The sequence below is a fragment of the Heliangelus exortis genome, chromosome 4 (assembly GCF_036169615.1).
Source record: "Heliangelus exortis chromosome 4, bHelExo1.hap1, whole genome shotgun sequence".
NCBI lineage: Eukaryota > Metazoa > Chordata > Aves > Apodiformes > Trochilidae > Heliangelus > Heliangelus exortis.
In genome coordinates, this window is record NC_092425.1 from 16,068,707 (window position 1) to 16,093,103 (window position 24,397).

Sequence of the window (24,397 nt, forward strand, 5' to 3'; positions counted from 1 at the left end):
GTTTGGGTTTGGGGTTCTTTTTGGCTTTTGTTTGGTTGTTTGGCTGGTGGGTTTCTTTCTTTTTTTTCCCCTAGAATCAAGCCAATTCATTTCCAGGATGGTCCAGAGAGAAAACCCTTACAACTCAGAAAAACACCTTCATCACACATTTAACTTTAAGATCATGTTTAAATCCATTCCTGTTCTGTGAAGTGCTTACAAACATTTGTTTTGTTTTGTTTGCTTTTATACTTAGTAAGAGTTCAATGCACTTAGTAGTTTATGAAATGGAGGCCTAGGAGGTTAAATGGTGCAGGTGAGAAAGACAGTTGTCTGGGTATGATATCAGTCTCCATTATAATAAGCCACTAGACATGCTAGTTCTAGCTATAACAAAGTAATTTAAAATTATAAGCAAGACATTACATTCATGACTTAGGGACCTGCTATCTCTTCCAAAGACATTCTGTCGTGTTACTAAATATAGCAGAAAGCTATCATAAGCCCATGATAAGCTATTGTAGACTGGTCAGTACTGCTTTTAGTTATAAGAACATGGACTTTCTTTTCTTATCTTCTCCAGTGCCAGATACAAATAAGCTTTTAATAAAAACACATTAACCAGAAGTCAACCAGAATCTGCTATTTTTCCATTTAAAAAGTATTGTGTTCTTAAAAATATTGCTTTTGACAAGATTGTAAAAGAAATAATGCAAATATATGCAGATATCTCTACAGACACCCATTAGCCAGTGGAAAAGAGTTCCAGACTTTGCTAGCATTATCTGAGGATAGAGTTCAGAAAATTCAGAAGTACAGGTTTGAAAATTTTTTTCCAAACCAGCTCTTCACAGCTTGCTTTAGCATTCTGAGGCTGTTGTGCAGCTCCAACAGCAGTTCCTGCCATCAGTGCACATGTGGGGGCTCTGGTCACGTAGCTATCATCACAGAAGCCCCAGAGATGTGTAACAAATTCTGTTGTGGTCTTCATCTCCCAGACATCAAAATGTTTGGTCACATCCAGTAACCAACCTCACTGACCTAGTGTGGGAGAGAAGCATTAGCGTAATTTCCTAAGGGATAGATTAGTGTCAAAAACCAGAAGTAACTGTGGTTGGACCAGACAATGTTTCTATGATCACTTTAATTACATGGCTATTTCTCCTCCCACCCATTCCCTACTGGCACATTCACTGCTGGCATGTCAGCCTTTGCTAAGAGAACTGCAGCAGCTTTCCCAGACTAAAAAACTGATGTTCAAGCCTGGTTGATCCTGTGCTGTGGAGAACAGTTGAGGAGTGTTACTCACAGAATTTTATATTTTAGTATTAAATTTTTCTTGCATCATCCAAATGTTCATTAGCTCCCAAATCAGAGAAACCACATTACAAGAGCACTGTTGTGTTTTGCAGTTCTGGCCAAATTTTATCTGCATTTGACACCTTCCTTACTAAGGAGTATTATAGGAAAGAAAAAACAAATGAGAAATATTGTCTTCCATCTTCTTAAGTGTAGCTGTAGCAGACCTCCAAATATCATTACTAATTGTGGCATGCACAATTGGACCACTGAAGCTGGTCCTGAACTGGTTTGGTTCTTCAGACAGAGTTCAAAGGTCATATTCTTTCTCTCCTTTTCCTACTTACTGGGGACATTCTCAACCGAAACATTCCAGTTTTCTGAGAATTATGTCTAGTAGCATGTGGCAGAAATCACAATTTCAGTATTAAGGAATATGCATTAGTCGGAAGTAATCAAGAATACTAAATGCCTAGGCAGGGCAAGTACCCATTTTGTTAAAGTTTTTAAAACATTTATCTCTTTGCATGTGTTCTTATCTTCCATGAAGAAGTTGATCTTTGCAAAGTCCGGTTATTTTAAAGTTACTTCATGTCATCCTTGTAAGAAAGCTGTATCGTGTATCAGAGATCTTATATTTCAGAATGCAAAGAATCTCAGTGATAGGCAGGCTAAAACAATTATTCGTGTATTATAAATTTAGAAACTGGACAGACATTGAGTAAACCTTTAAAAGGGAGCAAAAAATAAGCAGATTTTCCTTATCTGTGTGTATTGAAAAGACACACTCAAATTACCTACCAAAGAGCACCAGAGAAAGTCTTTGAACTGTAAACTTTTCAGAGCTAGCATTCTTCAGCTTATTGAGAAGTTCAACCAGCTGAAATAAGAAATTTGACCTAGGGCACATCCCTTGTTGTGTAGAACAAAGTCAATGACCACTTAAAAGTAATTCTACTGCTGACTCATCTTCTCTCCCAAGCATCCACAGATAGACCATGAGAAAATACAGCAACAACTAACCACAAAAGATTCTGGGGCTAGCAGCTGTTAGGAAACCAAACTCTATTATGCAGTTGTGGATCTGAAAATTTATAGGTTTGATTCCAAAGTCTCACATGCTTTACAGTGCAGCTAGACAGCATCATCTTTGATGATCTTTAGGGCCCTAACCCTACCAGTGGGGACAAACATTTTTTGAGAAAAGGATAGCACAGACCAAACAGCTCTGTATTTTCCAAGTATGAAAATAATCCAGCTCAGTTTCTGTCAGAAATATTCATTCCCCGGGGGCAGATTTTTTCTTTCACTATTTAACAGCAGGGGGCATATTCAGTTTTTGCCAGCAAAGTTTAATGAAATCAATGAAGTAGCACTGATTTGCAGTAATTGAGAGTCCAACCATGTGTTCTAATGCCAAAGAATCTGGATATTTTGAGGCTTATGTTGCCTTCCTTTCTGCCAAGAAGGGTAATGGGAAATCAAAGCCCATTTGCTTTGTAGAATGGGGTTCCATCTAAGATAGCTGGGACAAGAAAACACTTGTACAGATATTTTTAAATCCTGACATTTTTCTTTTTGCCTTCCTAGTTAAAGTGTATTTTTTCTTGCTATGCTAGCCAAATTTCCACTTTCCTCACTCCTGTACAGGCTGTTCCCACCGCTCCAAAATTAGAATGTAGCTAGTGAATTGGTTTTGGTCTAAATGACTACTAGATGCAAACATCAGAAGGCCTTTGAGTTCCGCCTGCCGCATACAGAACCATAATATAGGCACTAGAAATGGCTGCAGTGTGCAGGCAAGTGCTGTTCATTTACATTTGCCAAGACTAATTTTTACAGGCTAGGTATAACTGTGATTGAAAGCTGGGGCTTACCTTACTGTGTTTAAATTGTCTTGACTGAGCATCAACAGCAGAGAAGTTAAGAAATGATTTTGCCACTTCTCTTTTCAGCAAAATAATACAGCTGACAGGAGAGTACAGTAGGAGGAATGGATAAACAGTAATTTCTGACATCTACTAATACTATATTGCATGTAACCACTGTGATTTGATAGGAATGCATGGAATGCTCATTATGTTACATTTTGAATGTTTTTTGCACATTGCAATGGCAGGTAGTGAATTAATTATTTTGCACCTCCTATTGGGCTGATTCTGATCAAAGTGCTCTTCAGTTTTTTAAATAAATCAGCTAAGTCTCTCACACACAGAAATCAGACTCTACAAGATTTCCTTAGGGGAAGGGTTTAGATATTTCAGCTGTTGTTTGTATTTTGAGGCAGGTCTAATCAATTCGAATGCATTTGGAAATACACAAAAACCTATCAGCCTTTACTTTGAAACATGGAAGCAGCAAGGTTTACATCACGTACCTTGCGTAAACAGGACAATCAGTTTGTCAAATAAGGAAATTGCAGACCAAAAAGGGGAGACTTCAGGTTTTCAGTAGCAGCTGCTAACTTCAAGGCTCTCAACAAGTTTGGCTTCTAGAAGGCAAGAGCAACCTGGTTAACAGAGTGGAAGGAGAACGGATTGCATCCATACCATTTTCCAGGAAAGCCCTCTAGTATTATTATTACTACAGAGACTATGTAAAAAGTGGACACTACATCTGTTTATTAGTGCAAACCTGAAACTCCTGTAATGCTTTTTATTTCATTCAGTATTCGCTGTGATACATATATTCTCCTATCATATCAAGCCTTTCAGATAATTCAGGAATAGAGATGCCTGGTTTTGGATTTCAGATGTGTTTTGACATGAGAACAATGATGCAGCTTGGGCCTACTAATAGAGCAATTAATTCTAGACACAAGCAGCAAACAAATACAAGGTTACGAGGCAAGGTAAAAGCTGAGGGCTGCAATTTCAGTCTTAAGACACCTAAGTTCCTCTTCAGTCCTTTCCAGAGCTTGACTCTGGTAAATAAGGTAAGATCACAAATAAGTTAGCTAACATTCAAGTCCCATAAACATCTTCCAAATCCTTTTCTCTCATTTTTTCTGCACATTTATTGTCCATGTCCTCACCATTCAGTATCACTATTCTAATCTCTTCTGTTTTTATATCAAAAATATTTCAGGTATGCCAGCTTATGAATGATTAAGTCATTCAAAAGAATTATGACACTGCTTTTGCTCAACTTAAACTTCAAATGTGCTGTAAGATCTACCATTAGCCATTTATCAAAGTGCAGGGAAAGAGGACCTAAGAGTGATCTGAGAAGTAAACGTATTGCAGATTTGTGACAAAAATCCAAAGAAGATGGGTGCATTGGCATGTTCTACAGAAACCAGAGCCATTGCTATTTATTGTGCACAATTATAAAAGACTTTACTGCAGGAGTTCTAGTGATGCCAGACACATATCTTTTTAACTATATAAGTGGATTCTTGTGTTTCATTAAGGTCAATGTACATTTTAAAACACATTTGCTTAAAGCAATAGGAAACAACAAGCCAGCTGAAACATTTTGCCAGCCCTGTGAAAAAAAGCCAGAATGCTCATAAACCATGTTTCTAAGCCTGTACAAAACTACTGTAATTGCCATTGCAGCAGTAATAAAGTCCAGGTGAACAGGATTTAAGGCATCTATGTCAGGCTAGATGTTAAACACATACTAGAATTACCTAATAACTACAATACTGAAAAAAACCCAACCCAAAGAAATTATCTTCTACTGCACAGCCATGACGTTTCATGCCTACTTTTTTCCTACGTATGCGCAAATATCAGACCATGATTCTGAAAAACAAAGCTGTTTTTCTATATTCTCTATTCTTCATTTCTACAAATCATGCTGACCTCCCCCTCCTTTAATTACGGAAAGTTATACAAGATGCTCCTTCATTACAGCAGGCAGGGATTACCAAGTCCCTTTGTCACTCACAGCTAGAATACTCTAGGCACTGGTCAGTCTTAATTACCAAGGAGTCTCCCACAGTAGCTGAAACATTTACAGAGCCCAAACATTTTTGCAAACATTTTTAGGATTAACTTTCTACCATTCTGCCCAGCAGCCACACGCATATAGTAGACATGTAACTTGATTCAAATTAAGAAGATCTCCTACTGAGGCAGTCACTGTCTTGGTGCTGGGCACAGCAAACTTCTGGGTAAGTAAATCTTTTACCACCAAACACTTTTGCCATCAGTGAAAGTTTGGGGAGATGCTGCATCCTCAGGGCTCGGGACAAACTCTCAATATACACACAGCAGAACCACTATGTTAGACACCTCTTCCTTTAGGGAAAGCACTTTGTAACTACCATGCACCTGATATGCTGTTGATAAGACCAATCTACTCAGTCTTGGTCAGACTGAGATGGAAGTTAGCTACTGCTTCTGAAGTTCTTTGGAGAAATAAAATGACAGCAAACATCAGTCAGATCCTTAGTTCTCTCCATAACTCCTGCATTATATGCATCATTCCAAATTTCTAAGATTCTGGAATCTGAACACTTTTTTCTCTATGATCAGAAATGTCCTCCTATAAATTCTGAAGTTATGTTCTGGTAATTTTATTGTCAAATCCTTTACAAGTAATTTATGTTTCATGTTTGTATACACATTTTGATTTATCTGTTTGCTAAGAAAATATTTATTAAGATTGGAAGTTTAACATAGTAAATCAAACACTTAACATTCACTGGACTTAAAACAGATATAAAATACCTTACAAAATCTTTTATGGTATTACACAAAGCAAATGCACAGGGTTTGTGTGTTTCTACACTGAATTAATCCCAAGCCAAAACCAAAAAATAACCCCTAACACATTATAAAAACGGCAAAATGAGCTGCATTTTTGTCATTGTTGCACTGCTATGTAGTAAGTCCTTTTTACAAACATATACTTAATGTTAAAAAAAATGAATTAAAAATTTATTTCATCTAAAAGAACTACTGAATTAACAGCTGTTTTTTAAACTGACTTTACACAATTAAATTCTATTAACAAAGGTACCTTAGTCACTTAGTTTAAAATATGGAGAGTAGAGATAGAAAAAAATTAAACTTTAGTAGTCTTTAATATAAAATGCACTAAATTTTCCAAAATAAGAATATTATGACACAGTAGTGCCAATTTATGACAAAAGCTGGTATCAGCTTCTAACTAAAATTCATTTCACAAAACTTTTATATATTACATGAATATTCAAGTAAACTATTTAAAAATATTTTAAAATGCAAAAACTAATCATACAGTGTTTCAGAGAGATGGTTAATTTGGGAATGCTGTCATATCCAACTACATATATTTATATATTTTTTCTCTTATTTTTAAGACCATCATGATACTACCTGATATTGCAAGAAATCCTCATCATTAGCATTAGATAATTTTCAATGTAATTTCAAACAGAAATAAGGATTTAACACATCAGTATGTACTTTTCATCACTGTGTAATATGTGACACTCAATCACAGTAGTGGTTTCCTTTGTAAAGTGCTGAGTAACAGCCAAATTACATCAGATTTAAATGGAGATGACAGTGCTCAGTGTCTTGCAAAAAAAATCACCAATAAACTGCTATAACCAAACAAGAAAATAAAACCCAAAATGAGTTCAGCTGAGAAGTGTGTGGATTCACCAGTGTCAAATCCCTAACAAAATCCTGAAAGAGTACAACAGTTTTCTTGCAGGCTGCATTCTTCATATCCATCAGCTGCAAGGACATAAAAATATTTCAGTAATGATTCAAACACTGGACACCTTCTCTGTTTGAAGGCGAGTTGCTCACTAGTTTTGGTCAAGTGGCTTCTGGGAAACTTTCAGAACAAAATAACCCAGCAATAAGAAACTGGAATGGAAAATGACAACCATGCACAGTTATACTACTGCACGAACTGAGTAACACATGCAAGACAAAGAAAAGGTCAGAACATACCAGAGTAGCAATGGTTAAGAAGTTAATAAAGTTTTCACAGTGTTTCATACAGCCTTTTACTTTAACACAAGTGCATCACTAACCACCACTGCTACTCAGACATTTTAAAACATCTCTTGGCCATGCAGATCAGTTTGAGAAGAAAACAGCAAATTACACTTCTTAGGCATTTTTAGACATTAAGTACAACTTATAATTTTATTTTTATATTTATATTCAATCTGATCAAACAGATGTTTTTCAAGATATAAGCATTCTAAGTGTTGGGCTTCAACATTCTTTCCAATCTTGTTGGATCCTGAGTGCTAAATGCCCAAAGAACTGGCCAAATACACAAAGCTAGGCTTTGTTCAAATAGCCAAGTTATTACAGAAACAGAAGGTACAGAGAATTTCTTATTGGTACTCCTAATTTTGTCCTTCCTAACATTGAGATGATCCTAACCTTCATATGGTTGAATTTTTTTTCAGTTGTCCACATGCATCTTTGCCTCCTGGAAACATTACTCTACTTGGGTGATTTATGAAGTAGAACTAGACTCAAGAACATCACTGACTTTTTTTTTTTTTTTCTACTCCGTCCAAAGAACAAAATACACGTTTTTTTTCCCCACTTGGCAAATTCTATTTGACGCCACATCACTACCACTCAACATTAACTCATAAAACAGAGACTTAACTCCACTGTCAGACACAGTAGGGGAAAAATGTCCAGAGGATAAACGGGAGGCTCTTTCTCAGATATAATTGCTTGCTCATAAGGAGAGAATCCAGCTTCCCCTTAGCTATTCTTTCATAAATTAATAATTTGTTAAAATCATAGTCACAAGGATTTTAGCTATTACACAAAATTCAAGTTTAAAAAAACAAGAATAAATTAGTTACAGCCTTGTAAACAATTGATCATTTATGTAACATACTTGGGGAAAAAAAAGTTCCTCTATAAAATAAATCAGACAGTACAAGGCACACATCACACTTAAGAATCCAAAGTAATAAAACCAGCAGATGTCTTCATCTTCTTTGTTTGCTGGTGTAATTGTGCTATAGACACTGTAGAAATATGTAGATTTTGTTTACATTACAGTCATTTGAAAATAATTAATGACTGTGCTTTTTTCTGGTAAAATATTTGTGCTATTTTAAAGTACAGTATGATTTGAAGCTTTTGCAATGCATCTTCTCAAATGTTCTCTACAAAGCTGCCAGGGAAAAGGCCAGTTTTTCCATTTCGTTGCAGAGTGCCTTTGAACCAGCCATCCTCACGTTTTTTGTGTACAAAAACAATGTCACCTTCCTTAAGTTCAAGTTCTGCTTCACTCTGAGGAGGATAGGATACCACAACCCTGTACCTGTGTAATTAGAAAAAAAAAACAAAACAAACCTTTCATTTAGGTTGTCTTTTTTTTTTTTTTTTAAAAAAAAAAAAAAAGCTTTAAACAGTTAAGTACATCTTGAACAGAAAATAACAATAGCAAATCAATGAACTTCAAATGTATGCATCTTCTATCAAGTTTGTTCCACCAACATTCTGTAAAAATACACACAACAGTTAAATACCAGGAGAAAGTTGTAAAGGTATTTTTTAACATAACTTTGGAGACTCTTCCAGTTAGCATGACTCAGCAATAATTGAAGCATTCGCAGTAATTGGCAAAATTTTAAAACTGTGTGTTTAATATAACATTATCCCAGGGAATGCACAGAACAAAGGAAGCAACTTACAGAACAAATTTATTCACACTTCTGTTTTAAACAATCTTTTTATTTTAGAAGCTTTTCAGGATAGAATGTATGCTGTCTTATTTGGACACAGTTGCCCAATTTGTGCAGTATCATACTAAAAAGAAACATTTTTTTAAGTGTTCAATTAAAAAAATTTTCATTAGCACCTGATTTAAAAAGAAGTAGATTTTTTCAGTTTTTTAGTGTCACTTTTCAAATATATGCACATTAAAAAGAAGCTACACTCTTCTATCTCTGTTTTTAAATGTGTATACTACCACTCAGTCTCTTCTACCATGGTTAGAGTTCAAATCAACCTAAAATTACAGTGCTACAGCTCTGTAGACAGTCATGTCAACTTCTTGATTAAGTTTTCTTGATTCAGTTCCTAGTTACACAACTAATAATGTCTGCATAGTGAAATCAAAGAATCCATGGCTGACTGTAAAGTTCAGAAGCTTCTAAGGTGAAAAGCCTTGCATGCAGTATTAGATCTGCTAGACAAAAGCTGATTTCCAGTTAAAAACAGAAAACACTGCATTCATAAAGCCTGCATATTACTTAATAGGTCAAGATAATAATTATCTTAATAATTCTACATTATTTTATTATCTTAATAGACTAAAATAGATTAGCAATCTGATGAAAACAAAACAACAGCGTAATTCTAGTAAAGGATGGAATACCAACTATAGCTCAACACATGTGTAACAGTACCATTTTATTAGCTTGCAAGTTAATTCTGTAATACTGAAACAAGCAAAGATATTATTTGCATATATATAAAATATAACATATACATTTGCTTAAAATATAAAAATTACATCTATCCATATAGTTTCAATATTGAGAAAAAAGTAGCAGGACTGTGTGGATAATGAAGTCTCTTGGGAAACCCATGTGTAGCAAATTGTATTAGGATTGAACACTAATAATTACACACGCTAAACATTTAGGTTGGAAGATACCTCCATGATCATCCAGTCCAACCTTTGACTAACACCAGAGTCAACTACTAAACCATGTCCTTAAGGACCAGGTCCAAATGCCTTTTAAATGTCTGGGCAGGCCATTCCAATGCCTGATAACCCTCTCAGTACACCATCCAGGGATAGTGACTCCAACACTGTCCCGGGCAGTGAAAAAATATTTCCTAACATCCAGCCTAAACCTGCCCTGGCACAGCTTCCATCCATTCCCTCTGGTCCTATCACATTTTACTGAGAAGAAGAGGCTGTTTACCTCCTCGTTCCAACCTCCCTTGAGTTAGAGAGCTCTAAGGTCTCCTCTCACCTCCTCTTCTCCAGACTAAACACCCCCAGCTCCCTCAGCCACTCCTCACAGGGCTTGTGCTCCAGGCCCTTCATGAGCTTTATTGCCCTTCTCTGGACACTGCAAAAACAGAGTCAGAATAGAAAGAGTACTGTTTCTTTTCCTGGGATTGTAGCCTGTGATTGAATTGTGATTTGTAAGAGCAGAATAAGAGCAGCAGAACCCAGGGAACCCAGATAAAATTCTATTTAAATACGCTGATAAAAATAAAAATACACTGCATATCCACTAGGGAGAATGATCTTGTGGTAGTATTTCTCTGGCAGCAATCATCACTTAACTAATGGTGAGGACACAGAGAGTAAAAAGAATGTCTGGTCTGAGTGTATGTTATCGTTACATCAATAAAAATATAGAGTATCATTTTCTGTAAGTAGTTTTAAGGAAAAAAAAAAGATAATGGAAGTGAAAAAACTTTACACAGCTATCCACTGGTCATGCCAGAAGGAACCTGATATTATTTTCAAATTCAAAACATAAAAACATATTACTGTGCCAATCTGACATGATAATATGAAAGTAGAATACGTAACTCGTAAAGAGAAGTCTTTCAGGTTTTATTTTCCATCTATAAGTGTATATCTACTTCAGAAATTCAGCATGAAGTAGAAATTTCCTGCAAGGAAATTGCATGGAAAAAGTAATAAACTTTTTAAAAATATTAAAAGATATGACAGAAGTAAAATAAAATATGAAGTAGAAATCGATGTACCTTCTGGCTCTTAATACATGAATACAGCTTAAGATCACACTTGAAAATACAACACTATGCCCACACACCATGAGTTAACAGTACCAGTCTGCAGCAGTCAGCATGACTCAGTCCTAGGGCTGTTAACATTGCAACATTACTATTTCTTTATGTAAAACACGCAATCCTGTAGTTACTGCAAATGAAATCCTATGACACTCTTCATATTGCTTGTCTAGTAACAGGAACAATAAAAAGAGACAGTAGTTAGAAAAATGCAACTTCCTTCACAGTCCATGCAATCCACTAACATGGAAATTTGGAAATAGTAGATGGACACAAAAGAAAAGTGACAGAACTTTAAAGGAACTGCCTGGCAGTTGCAGTGTCCAGACAAATGTCTGTTTTTTCAGGCTCACTTGCCAGGATGCAGGCGCTGCCCTGGAGCTTGCCACGTGGAGTGAAGGGGCATTTGGGTAGTAAATGCATCTTTGTAACAAACAGCTTAAGAAATCAAATATTTAGTCTACTCACAGATAAGGATCTCATTCATCATATATTTAGGTTGGCAGTTACGCACTGCTACTAATCTCAAAGGACTAACCTGATATTCATAAATGCAGTATTATAATATGTTCATGTTTTGCAAAATAGAAGCCCTGTTTTATCTACCTCAGTTCTCATACCAGACCTGTCATCACCATATTTGAGTGCCTACTCATTCCAAAACCCTCAAGTAGCACAAGAAGTAAACATAAACATAAGTGTTGGCTGATAAGAATATAAAGCATAATTTAAAAAGTTTCAATTTTCTATAAAAGCTCAGAATTGTGAAGAAGCTCCAATATACACTGCAAGTATCAGAAAATGTTTTTTTTTTCTTGGCTTAACTTAGTCTAGCTGAGTAGGATAATTTACCTTTCACAGACAAGAGGCCTGGATTCATTCAGGACTGGACCCAGGGATGAACAAGGCTGCCGAGGCGGCGGCGCTACTGGAACAGAGGAATCCAGGGAACTTGTTTTCCGATGCAGTGTCTCCTGTCCCAACCCAGAGACCTCGCTGTCAGAGGGACAGGATCCAGCCTTGCTGTGACTGCCTGCTGATGGAAGCTCTGGTCCAACTGCACCTTGCAGGGCAAACTCTGCAGCTGCTTGCTCAGCCTCCAGTGTTGGTGATGCTGGAGGTGACAGTCGGGGCTTTCGTTTTGTGGATGCTCCAGAAAGCAGTTTCAGCAAGCCCTTTTTTTCTTTCTGTAAACCAAAATCAGTGCCTCATTTTAGAACAAAAGTCTCCTGCCAAGAGTTAACACTTCCTTCTTCTGATGGATGGCATTGTGATCAGAGAGGACTCGACAAGTTATCAGAAGATATTGAATACTGTACAAATTACAAAAGATAATTATGAAAGTTATAAAAGAGAAAGATAATTATTAGAAATTTAAAGAGAAAAAAAGTAATTTAGACCACTAAGTCCTTGTGCTTAGTTATTTAAGTTACAGCTTACCTTAAAAGCCAGTATCACTGGCCCAAAAGGTTGTCTAGAAAAAGGAGCCAGGAGTTAGATTCCCACAATGGGAATCTAAGAAGTAAAACACTTCATTAACATGGAAGTTTCTAGGAAGGCTAAAGAGCCATTTCAAACCAGACAGGGAGAAAAGTCTGCCCTGGAGGCTGCTGTTTAGATAAGTGTCTTTTATTGTCCCTCAGTAAGGGAAGACTTTCATGATTTAACAGAAATTTGCCACAAGGGGAATGTATTGTGTTTTGTTGCTCTGCTAGAGGGGAGAATTGTAAACATTCTTTTTGCTTGTCCAGACAGGAATCCCTGAAGACTATTACTTACCCTGGAGAGAATTATTTAAGTAGCTTTTGTGTTTCTTGTCTTTTTTTAAGGGGTGTGGCAGTGATCTTCTTACCAACCCTTTGACTGAGTGAATTTAGTGCTTATTGAGAGGTGCCAGATTGTAAGCCCTGGAGACAAAAATAAGCTATTTAAAGAGAAAGAGAAAAGCATGAGCAATGTGAGATTTTTATTATAGCTTGGGATGCAGTGGAATTGGTGAACTGCGAATGAAAAATATCCTCTGTCCTTCTTCCAAGTCTTCAATAACTTAAAGCTATTTCAAAGAACTGCTGTCTAGCAAATGGGAAGGAAAAAGAAAAAAGCAGAGAAAATTAGCATAGTTCAGATCTGCTAGCATCTTTAGCCTTAAACTAAGTTTTCTAAAAACTCCTGCCTGAGGGCACCTCAGTCTGATGTCAGTGAGTATGGCTACAGTAATTTTAAAACCAAGCTCTAGGTACCTCCATTCAACAATAATCAACAAAAATAATTAAAAAGTGGGTGAGATTAGTGTACAGCCTATGATTACAACCTTCATTAACTTCACTATGGAGTGCACATGGGTGAAGAGCATTAAGGTAAAAGCATTTGAGAAGTAATGAAAACTATCAAAAGGATAAAATGCAACTCAAACTACACCACACTGTAAAACAAAACCAGTGGAAAGTTGGAGGAATGTTTCTGCCTGCAATAGAACATCATTGAGCAGCTTGTTGGACAGTGAGAATGAGTTCAGACACAAAGGAAAATACTTCAAATAGAAGAAAAGAAAGCAGAATCACTACAGACTCTACCAATCTCCATTTACCAAGGACAGTTACATGCTTTTTTTGATTTGTCCAATTGAACACTGATGGTGATGTTTTTCATAATTTCTCAGTGGGTCTGCAACTTAAAAGAATACTGATTTTTACTAAATATTTTTTGTTTGGTTTTAGTTTTTTTTTCATTATTGGATTATTATTATTATTAGTTTACAGACCCTTATTTCTTAAGTATTCAGGAAACTGACTGCAGGTGAAGAAAAACTAAATACTTAAAATTCCAGTCTAATAGTTCTTCTGAACTTTATCTATTCACCTGTTGTTTTTCCTGCTTTAGGTATGAAAACTGCTAGCCATTTTAACCCTTCTCCAAAGTCTGCTCTGTATTTTATCCATCCTAAATTACTGTTGTGGCCAAGAATAAACTTGCTTATAGCTGTAATCACAAAATGGCTGTCCGAGTTTCAGGCTCAGTCTTAAAAAGCTTACAACACTGCTATGTAACAAATGTAAGAGAAAAATATGGATCTCTTAAAAGTCTGTATGATGAAAATGGGAGACTTCAAGAGACTGATTTTATTCTCTACCCACCTTGCCATCCTTGTCTAGTTTACTGACAACAGCACTTCCACCAGCTGCTAAAGCACTCTCTGGAGATGCAGGAGCTCCAGGATGAGTGTTTACAGTTCTCCCACCATTATCTCCCTCCAAAGATGAAGCTGCGATGTTGGGAGAATTCAAAGAGGCTGCTGCACATGCCAGGGGGATGGTTGAGCGGTTCACATTCACAGCAGTGACGTAAGCAGCAGGATTTGGAAGCTGAGGCTGGAGCTGCTGGGAGGCAACAGACTGGTGGGGAATGATCACAGCTGCAGGAATAAGGCATGTTGGACTCTGTGCTTGTATGGGTGTGACTGCTGCTGTAGGTCTTTCTTGACTGTGTGCAGCAACTGGAACAAAAAGAGTAAAATGTGAGAGTTCTTTTCACAAGATATGCAAAGTTATGTAGTCTCTGTTACAGCTAAGCAGCCATAAGAAGCTTCCTTCCTACCTTCCTAACTTCCATTTATATTACTTCATGACATCTTGCACAGCGTCAGCTTGATTTCATCAGAACAAAGTAGCACTATGTGCTATGCTGCTTGCAGCAGTATACAACAAAGTAACAACACTGAAACTATTGAGTAGAAATTCAAGCTGGTAGGTAAAACACTTCACATACAGAGAGATGCAAAGTGAAGATTACATTACCTAAATCCTGTCTGGAACTCATTTGTTCCTTTCAATATGCTGGGTAGTTCGCAGGGCACGTAAAACTAAGCAGGAAGAAACACTCCTTATAGAAACTGCTAAAAATATAATTGGATTGCTTTCAATCACAAAATCCACAACACATTTAGTGGGTCTTTTATAAGAACAGTGGCAATTACTGCTATGAGTGGTTTCTCTGAAAACATAAGCTTCATGTCTCTTGGGATGTTTAAATACAGAAGTGGATTTATTCACACCCCTGAGAAATAAAAGGAACATCTATACTGGAAGTTGGAGAACAGCACAAGGCTGAATATACTAACCTGGGCTGCAGGATAGCTACAAAGCATGACCTAATTTATCCTTTTCAGGAAGCCACGTTGCCATAATAGCTATATGGTGAACCATACATGTGTTTGGGTCATTTCAACAGGTCAGGTATCTCTGCACCACTAGGTGATTCCAAGCGCAGACACCTTACCCAAATATTATGAGGCCAAATGCAGCATGTCAGGGCTCTCTCCTTCAAATAATCTGAAATTCTATCTAAGGAGGGGTTATGCCTCTGGCTTGGCGTAAGAACATCTCAAATACATCAATCCACTCTCATTTTTCAGATACTAATTAGACTTTCAGGCTTGTTGTAAATTATACCGTGGATCAAGTATCCAATATTTGCTGTCTTTATTCTGCTCTCCACAAGCTCCCCTGATAATTAGTTAGATCATATCAACAGTGTATTAGAGAAGACTGACAAAGTTGACAAATTTGGTATAACAATCCTATAGTATTATACCCAATTACAACGTCTACGATAAGAAACACATTCTTTTTTTTAAAAAAAAGCATCACTAGGTGCTACATCTGTTTTTTTGTTAAATAACCTCTTTCTCTGTAGCAGACACATCCTAACTATGAACATTTCCTTGTACCATGAATATTTCCAAAATGGAAGGACAGTGCAGCTAGAATTTTTTGTTAGAAAATAAATATTAATAATGTTTTTTGTTTGTGAGACAAAGGCAGTTTTCTTACAAGTATCTGCTATTCTTCAAGATATGCCTATATTTACATGCAATCAATGGAGTAAAAGCATAGGATAGCTTTCCATATTTGCTTTCTTGCCCCTGGCAGAATCCATAGGAAAAATGCTTTGAGGTTGCCTATTTTCATACAGTACATCCATTAATTCAGTAAGCAGAATATATATTTTCTTCCCATTTCCTTTCAGTCAAAGAAAGCATACTCCCTCAGCAGGGTGATGTCAAGCAATGAGACAAGACCAAGAACAAGGGTCACCAAGACAATGAGAACAAGGGTACTCAAAGTTCTGAGGTAAACTGAAACTGACAAACAGCCCTTCAAAATGCAGCATTCATCTGTGAAGCCTCATCAAGAGTAACACTCAGCAAAGGTTCTAGGGAAAGCTCATGATCACATTTCAGACGTAGACACAAAGTTCTCTGTAACATTGAACATAAAGCAGCCATTATTGCTTCAGTTATCAGGCCTCTATAAGGATCAGATCCATAACTGTGACTCAACAGTACACCTTTACACCACAAGCCAGTGTCAAGTGTGTTGTAAAGAGAGTGCAGCCCCTTGATTTTTAAATTTTGGACCTGAAAAGTTGGTGGGAAGTGTGTTGTCATGTTTTCCCGCTGAATGGAACTGTAAGAGCTTATTCATCTTGACAGAGGTGCAGAAATGCAGGGACACAAGCCCACAGGAGCTCTCTTTCATACTCCCACTTGCAAACTTCTAGGCAGCTTAAAAGAAGGGTTTAGAATAGAAACCTCCCATGTCTGAGAGGCTGAGAGTTATAGGTGCTTTGCTTAATTTCTCCTACCAGCTACCAATAACACCTGTTTATTTTTCTTTAAAGGTGAAGAACAAAGTTATTACAGAGGACTACAACATCTGTTCTGGACTAAGATCAGTCTGGAGGAAGATGGGGTCAATCAAGGAAATAAAATATCTCAAGACACATGCACATATCCTACCCCTAAATGCAAGCCTGGTACTGAGATCTGACCATGCATAGGGTGTTTTAGGAGATGCATGACTCTGAAGAGGAGGTGGGCTCATTCATGGATCTTGAGGCAATAAGAAACAATCATCCTTTAGAAGATAACAGGTATTACCATCTGCATCTTTTGCTTTCTCTTCTGTGCTGACAGTAAGTATCTCATTCATGATTTAAAAAACCTTTGGTTACAACTCTCTCTGTCAAGAGATCTTAGGCCCCAGATTAAAGACTGAAGTAGGGAACACTGGGATAGTTTGAAATAGAGGGTGTTTTTTTGTATTGTTTGTTTGGTTGGTTGGTTTTTTTTCTTTCCTTTTGAGGCCCTAGGAGCAACTGGAACAGGTTAGGTTCCAGTTGTGTGGTGTTTTTCTATCCTGGCAAATCCACAAATGAGTGTATAGATTTGGTAAACAAAAACTCTCAAAAAACCCCACTATCAATTTTTTTGATTCTGGGTTTAAATAACAAGAAGGCATATTTCACTATGAAGTGTCCTGCCCCAGACTTTAAAGGCAGAGTTATGCTTGTCAGAAACACAGAATTTTATGACATAGACCGCACGGATCTTGAAGCCAAGATATCCTTAGTATTTCAGGGTCAAAACGGGAAGAAGTTGCAGTCAAGTTTAGAGAACTGCAATGCCTAAGAGCAACCCTGAGAAAAAGCCCTAAAAAAGAAGAAATGAATGCTAGAGGTCTTCAAAGGTGTTAGAAAGGAATTTAAAAGTGAATGCTAAATTAGAGCAATCTGTAGCTGCTACACAGCTAACACGAAAAAATAAGCTATGACTCAGATGCTCTTACCACTTTTATTACTATATGAATTGCATAAGAGTGGGGAAGCTCAAAGAATGCCCCCTCATCCCAGATACTGCTGGAATAAAAACCAAAATTCACCTGAACTACTTGCATATAAATTCCCAACAGTAGGAGTATGTAGGTACATGCAGTTGCTTAGAGAAGAATAGCAAAAGAATCAGGAATTCAGATATACACATTGCCATTTCAGAAAGCATTCAACTCTAAGAAACAACATAAAAATGCCTTAAAAAACCTCAACATATACTTATACATACCCTAGTTCCAGCCATTTGCCCAGAAACGCCCTACAGTTTCTATCACATTTTAAAGCTTTATTTTATATATTTTTTTACCTGTTCTAACAGCATTGCGAGCCTGGTTGACTGTCATTTGTCCTGTCACATGCATAAGGACCTTGGTTTGCGGACTAGTTTGGATATGTGCTGCAGAAACCACAGCTGTGGGTACTGTGCTGGAGTTCACTGCCACACCATTCCCTTGGAGTTTCTGAGATGTCCCACTAGCAGTGGAAGGGCTGACCATAGTTACCACTCGTCCTGTTTGGCCAGCAGTAGACATGGGAAGTTTTGTTTGTGATGCACTTGTCACTGTCCTGCCAAAATTAAAAGCAAAACACCAAAACACAACTGAAAAATTAGCTAATTACTGAAATCCACAGCTGTACTATTATCTCATTTTAGCATTAAATATAAGAACAGAATGATTTGGGACTTGAAAGTAAAGAAACTACTCAGACACCTGAATAAAAAGGTACCTTGTAACTGGAGCCACATAATTTCCAGGAAAAACACCAATCTTGCTTGTATGCATGGAAGTTCCCTTGAACCAGCCATCTTGACAGCGTTCAAACACTAAGAACATTTCTCCCTTCCGCAGTTCCAGTTCATCGTCTTTTCGAGGAGTGTAAGGGTATATAGCAACATACCTAAAAGACAGCAAAGTAGATACAGTTGATAAACCTAAAATAACTGAAAGCATCACTTGTGTTTGCTAGCAGAAGTTTAGTCAGAGATCAGAAGGCATGGTTATATGTTAGTTAATCCATCATACTTTTACAATATTAAAAGAGAAGTTATGGCAATACTAAGGGAAACAATGACCATTAAGAATATTCTCCTAACTACCCTTTAATGTAATGTAAATGCTTCTAGGAAGACTGTCCATTTTCTTAATTAAGTTAGAGAACTTAATTAAATAGATGTTTCTCAACTACAGACCCCAACATATACCACTTCTCTCTCCCTACACCTGTTTCTAGTATTGCTCATACTTTGAGATATGCCAGCTTCTTTTCTGAAGGAATAGGGAGCATGGAGAAGCCCTGTTAGTTGGGCTAACAGGGCTAAGATCAGTATCAGAAGTATGTTCCACATTTTCCCATTACAAAACTGGAATCTCCCTGTGCAACTTCAGTGCCAAAAAAAAAAAAAAAAAAAATGTCTGGAACTTGAAATCTATGGGTAAGGTAGCTAGCAGTTACTCACTTGGTAAAGGTTATTTCTTTTTTTTTTTTTTCTTCTAAGGAACATTAATGCATAATACAGAAATGTGATCTCCCACAGCTGAATGCTGGAATACTCCTAGGGACATGTTCAAGCAACATTGCACAACTTCGTATTATCACATTAAAAAGAGATACTGTTTTAACTACCAGTGTTCTCTTTTCTACCATAACCTGAACACAAGAAAACTGTTGTACCCTTTATATAAAAATGTTTATATAATTATGGACCCAGTTCTATAGGAAATAGCATTGTAATGGATTGCATTTTCTCCAAAAGAATACACTTTTCACAAGAGGCAGCTAATAACAGTAGATGGATAGAATATAACCTTTTTTGAAAATGGATCCACAATTACCTGCAATGCTATTGTCTTCCCCTCTCCTTGTAACCCCAAAGGTAAAAATAGTAGCTTTACCAAACCTTCTACCATCAAAATTGTCTCTTGTGTGCAGTAACAATACCATTAACTGTATGCTTCTCATTTTTTGATTGTATTTTTGTTCCTTGCTGTCCACACAGAGGAAACTTTGCATTAACTGCAAAAATGCTTTAAAGGCAATACAGGTATCTTGTAAAGCAAGTCCAAAATATGCTTTAAAGACAACACACTGGCATCGAAAGGCTTCACGGGTACATGATTCAGGGGTTATCTACAAAGCCACAAACAGAAGAATTTATGGGAAAGCAACTGATGTGCTTTAAATGGTGTTCATTAACTTCACTTTTAGTTAAATCATTCCAAATTTCATTAGTATCCTTATATAGAGCAACCCTTTGGAGATTGAGGCTGGGAATAAATGAGTTGGGAACTTGATTAACTGCAGCTACAACCATCTGCAATAAGCAGCATTACAATGCTTGACACCAAAGAAACAGCCCAAATCCAGCTACACCTGCTATACAAGATGGGTGCCCTTTTGGAGTGGGAGGAAACCTGATTGGAAGACAAAAATAAAGATAGAACAGAAGTGGTCCTTGCATTATTCAAATTATCTTATTAGATGGCGCAGTCACTCCTGACTTTTTTTTCTTTTATCATTCTTATTCACCAAACTGCACACAAAGAAGTTTCCGAGAAGAACATGTTGTCAGCAGCACATGTTAATATACAAAATATTTTCACCGAGAAGGATGACGCACATTGACTTGTATTACAAGTGTGAAGACTTTCTAACTAGCAGCTTCCTGCCTTCCTTCCAAATTGCCACCCACTGATTAGCTGAACTGTAGATCCTTCAGTCATATTTCAATGGCAACATACACAAGCAGTCTGACAATTAAATGCTAATATACCAGTCTAAATGAAATACAGCACTTTCTGCATTTTGGCATACGTTAATCCATATGAGAATAGCCTTTTCATTCAATACATAATAAAAAAACATTGAATTAGTTCACTCCAGAATTTGCCACCTGTGAGTCATACAGTCTTCATAGCTATCACAAGAATTCATTAATCTTCTGTGTGATAAATACTTTATATTTTTGAAGTGAATCCTCTTTCTACGCAGCAACAGCTGATTATATTTACCTAGGATGTAAATTATCCTCAGTATGAAGGCTGTTTGGAGATATAACCTTCATGTATGCTTTGTTGCTTTTGATCTGAGTTGTATGCTTGGCTTTCCGGGAATTTTAGTAGAACATAACCAGCTGGCATGGCAGACTACATGTGTAGTTATTAATCTTGTTCCATTTTTCTGACCAGTGAAAAGTTTACTTACACACTTGGGCGAGTCTGTGGTCGCAAATGTGCCATTTGGTCAGTAGATCCTGGTGTAGGCCTTTGTATTCCACCCGCAGACTGAGGTCCAGAAGAGGCTGATGCAACGATTGCAGCAGACAAGAGAGGTGGTGGTGGAAGTGGGGGATTCATATTCTGATTTTATGAGGAAAAAAAAAAAGCAACAGATGATCAAATTTGTTTGATGAGTTGAATCAGCTGGAAAAAAAATCTATGACGTTCTAAGGAAATGGGGGAGAAAAAAAAAGCTGAGTTCAGTATTTCTTTACCCACAGCTTCAATATAAATGGAAAGAAAGGTTTGTCTGTATTTCTCCTTTTCCAGTTCAAAATCTGGAAGTCTTGGCAGCTAATTAAGCAAATGACAAGGAGTTTCCCAGCACAAGAAAACCAGAAAGCATTGGTTCTAATTATAACATCTTTATGATAGGACTCAACAAAAACTCAGAAGCCTTCCAGGAGGTACATTATGCATCCTGCTACTGACTGTAGTTACATGATTGTTTTTGTAACCTGAAACATAATACACAATTCAGCAGCAGTGCACCCAAACCCACTCCTTCTGGGGGGAATTTTCTTTTGATGTGTGGGTTACAAAAGGGCACACAATATGAGACCATAGTCACTGAGCTATTGTTACCACTTTCCCCCATTCTTCTAGTTTAAAGAGTTAGCTTTTGAAATTCAGTATTATTGAGATTGGTAATCTTTAACAAACACCCCAGTAAAAAGGCACAGTTTCTTTATAGGCAAATCGTAATGGGGGTCCTGCCTACAGGCTTCTATGCCTTTTGATAATCAATGGAGCAATTGTTACCTTCTGCTCTGTAAAGCCTCAGACAATTCTTTAGGACCTTGTGTACTGACACTCCTGGGAAAAGTCTATCACAAAAGGAGAACTTTTCTTTTGCCCCTTTCAAAAATAATTATTTGTGTTACAACGCACACAAAAAGAGTAATAAAAAACCCTCCAATATTAGAAAATGTAAGGCTGAATTAACTTCATGCATGGTCTTTGACTTAATGCAATCCCTTAACACTGAAATGAAATTTTAAACCATGCCACTTCAGGTTTAAAAACCACAAAACAAGATTATAAATTAGCAAAAAGTCCTGAAGTACTACCTGGCTCTACCAGTACATCAGCATATAAATGCACAGCACTACATTATCAGTTTGGAAAATATAATTAGAAGTCATTTCAATTCCCCTAAAACAGCCTACTTTAAAAAGTTTTGGCTTGGTTTGGTTTGGGTTTTTTTCCTAAAGAAAAACCTATAGGGAAAATAGGATTTAGTTCTACACTGTCTGATTATTACCTTGCTGCATTTGGCAAAATTGTTAATAAAGAGACAGCTCTCTGAACCAGTTGTACCCTACCAAGACAAAGCAAAGAACCGCATGACTGAAAGCTTTCATATGTAGTGAAAACTGATTTCTCTTTATAGTTTTTCAGCCAAAATTCTTACGCTTAGCTGTGGTATTAATTTCATGGCATACTGTGAAACAATCCTACTTTATGTAAAGTAATTTTTCTAATCATACATTAACAATTTCTCACAACCAAGCAGGACTCCTGTATTGAGCAATAAACAGACATAACCCAACCTGCTGGAGAAACATCATTGTTGGCTTTGATACTAATAGTTGAGTTATTTACAAGAGCAGCAGTTGCATTTGCTTCACATTCTAGATCCCCATTCATTCAACAATCTTAAATTATCTTGATAAGTCCTATCAACATTTCTCTTTCAGTTGCTTTACAGAAGAAGTTACTTCCCCATCCCAGTCAGCTTCAAAAAATGTCTTAACTGAATCCAAGCGGAATGTGAGCATCTAACTTGTAGGCAACCTATCTATAGAATATAAATTAAAATCTTTTTTAGGCATCTAGATTCCTTTATACACGGTAAAACACATAAATCACATTAGGAGATGATTAGCTGGAAATCCTTAAAATAAAACCTATTCATGTGCAGTATCAAAATTGTCACAACTCCACACTTCCTGTATTTCTATGGGTTTTTATTCATTTGAACACACAATATACACTGAACTTTTAAGCTCAAATAAAGGCACCTTCCCAGTTCTGTTTTATTCTGCTTTATTCATGTTCTGCTCCCCAACCCATGTCTATTAGTATGGTAATGAGACCTGCATTGAGACATAGCCCAATTAAATTCCTAAGGACTTGGCAAGTACTTAGAAAACTAATTTACCAGATAGGCATTAGAGACAAGAACCTCAGCCTGCTCTGCTACACCTTGATAAAACAGATACAAATGGTCTAGCCAAGTTTTGAAGAAGTCTTCTGGCATGTAAACATTTCTCTGGCTATTAAGAAGGATGCCTACCTCAAGAGCTAAAGCTAGTTTTGACAGTACCCATATTCAACATTCAGTGAAAAAATATATATAAACCGCATGTGATTTAATGAAATACACTTATCAAAATAATTTGAAGTATTTTTATTTTAGGTAGTAGAGGGGAAAATAGTGAAAGTTTCTGCAACTGCTTTTCAAACAATAAATGCACTTTTCAAGCCTATAAACCAGCAACATCAAATACTACTTATGCTCCAGAAAGTCATACATATTTCTAAGTTTAAATATAATTAGGCTGCATTCCTGGATCATTCAACTGAAGATCAATAATCAGCTCACACAAAGAAAAACAAAAGGCACAGCAGTGGAAAAAAGCATTCAGTAACTGTCTTCACTCTCATAAGGTCCAGAAAGAAACTTGCAAAAACGCCCTGAGGGCTAACAAATTAAAGCTCATGTTTAACAAAATTCCTAAACTGTAAATATATGTTATCAAGAACAGGCCTCTCATACAAAACCTCATCATTTCTTTCAGCTGCCTTCTCTGCCCAACAAAAGTTGATTTGAGTTTTTGTTGGCTAAGAACTCCTCCTGACTGACTTACACTATTGAATCAGCTAGAACTACATGAGAGAGCTAAATGTCATCAATATACTATAATCTTCACAGCCTGAGCCTCACTAATAATAATTCAGAGTAACATATACTTTAACATAAAAGGGCAACTATTCTTTCTTTTTGTGTAGGCAAAAGAACAGGATCAGAAAAAACAGGGAATTTTTAATTTTGAAAACTTCAGCATATAAGTGTGTGTAAACCATCCAAATATAGACCATTTATTTCTGCTGCTTAAGTGCACATACTGAGACACCATTTCAAAGTCATCATATTCAATCTGCAGAAGAAGCAATATGGATAATTAGGTCAATTGCAGTACAGAATACTTTTAACTTCTCAAGAGACTACAAAGGCAGAATGAAAGTAAGAAGTTATCTGTTGTTGCTACATTGTTTTTCTATTGCTGCTTTTGAATGTAACTCTAACTTTGCTGTGGTGTATTTTGTCTCTGTTTTTCCCATGTTGTGGTTCAAATCAGATGCTTCCTTTAAGAGTTTCTTCAGCAAAATCTGTTCTCCTCCATTAGATAACTACTTTATAAATTACATCTAAGAATTTCCTCCAAGTAAATGAGA

General features: G+C 36.7%; 1 protein-coding gene across 4 annotated transcripts in view; it reads right to left on the minus strand.

Moving 5' to 3' along the window:
• Positions 1–5,853: 5,853 nt before the first annotated feature.
• The window catches only part of SH3RF1 (SH3 domain containing ring finger 1), an 82,471-nt gene continuing 63,927 nt past the window's right edge, over positions 5,854–24,397 (minus strand). For 2 of the 4 annotated variants that reach the window (XM_071743143.1, XM_071743144.1), the window contains exons 7-12: positions 20,862–21,016; positions 18,387–18,557; positions 17,965–18,224; positions 14,123–14,481; positions 11,841–12,175; positions 5,854–8,526 (exon numbers count right to left, since the gene is read on the minus strand). In XM_071743143.1, coding sequence (XP_071599244.1) covers positions 8,358–8,526; positions 11,841–12,175; positions 14,123–14,481; positions 17,965–18,224; positions 18,387–18,557; positions 20,862–21,016 — 1,449 coding nt within the window. In that variant the 3' untranslated portion in view covers positions 5,854–8,357. Of the gene's footprint in view, positions 8,527–11,840; positions 12,176–12,767; positions 12,913–14,122; positions 14,482–17,964; positions 18,225–18,386; positions 18,558–20,861; positions 21,017–24,397 lie in introns of those variants that run through there. The other 2 variants (XM_071743146.1, XM_071743145.1) reach the window with 2 other exon arrangements.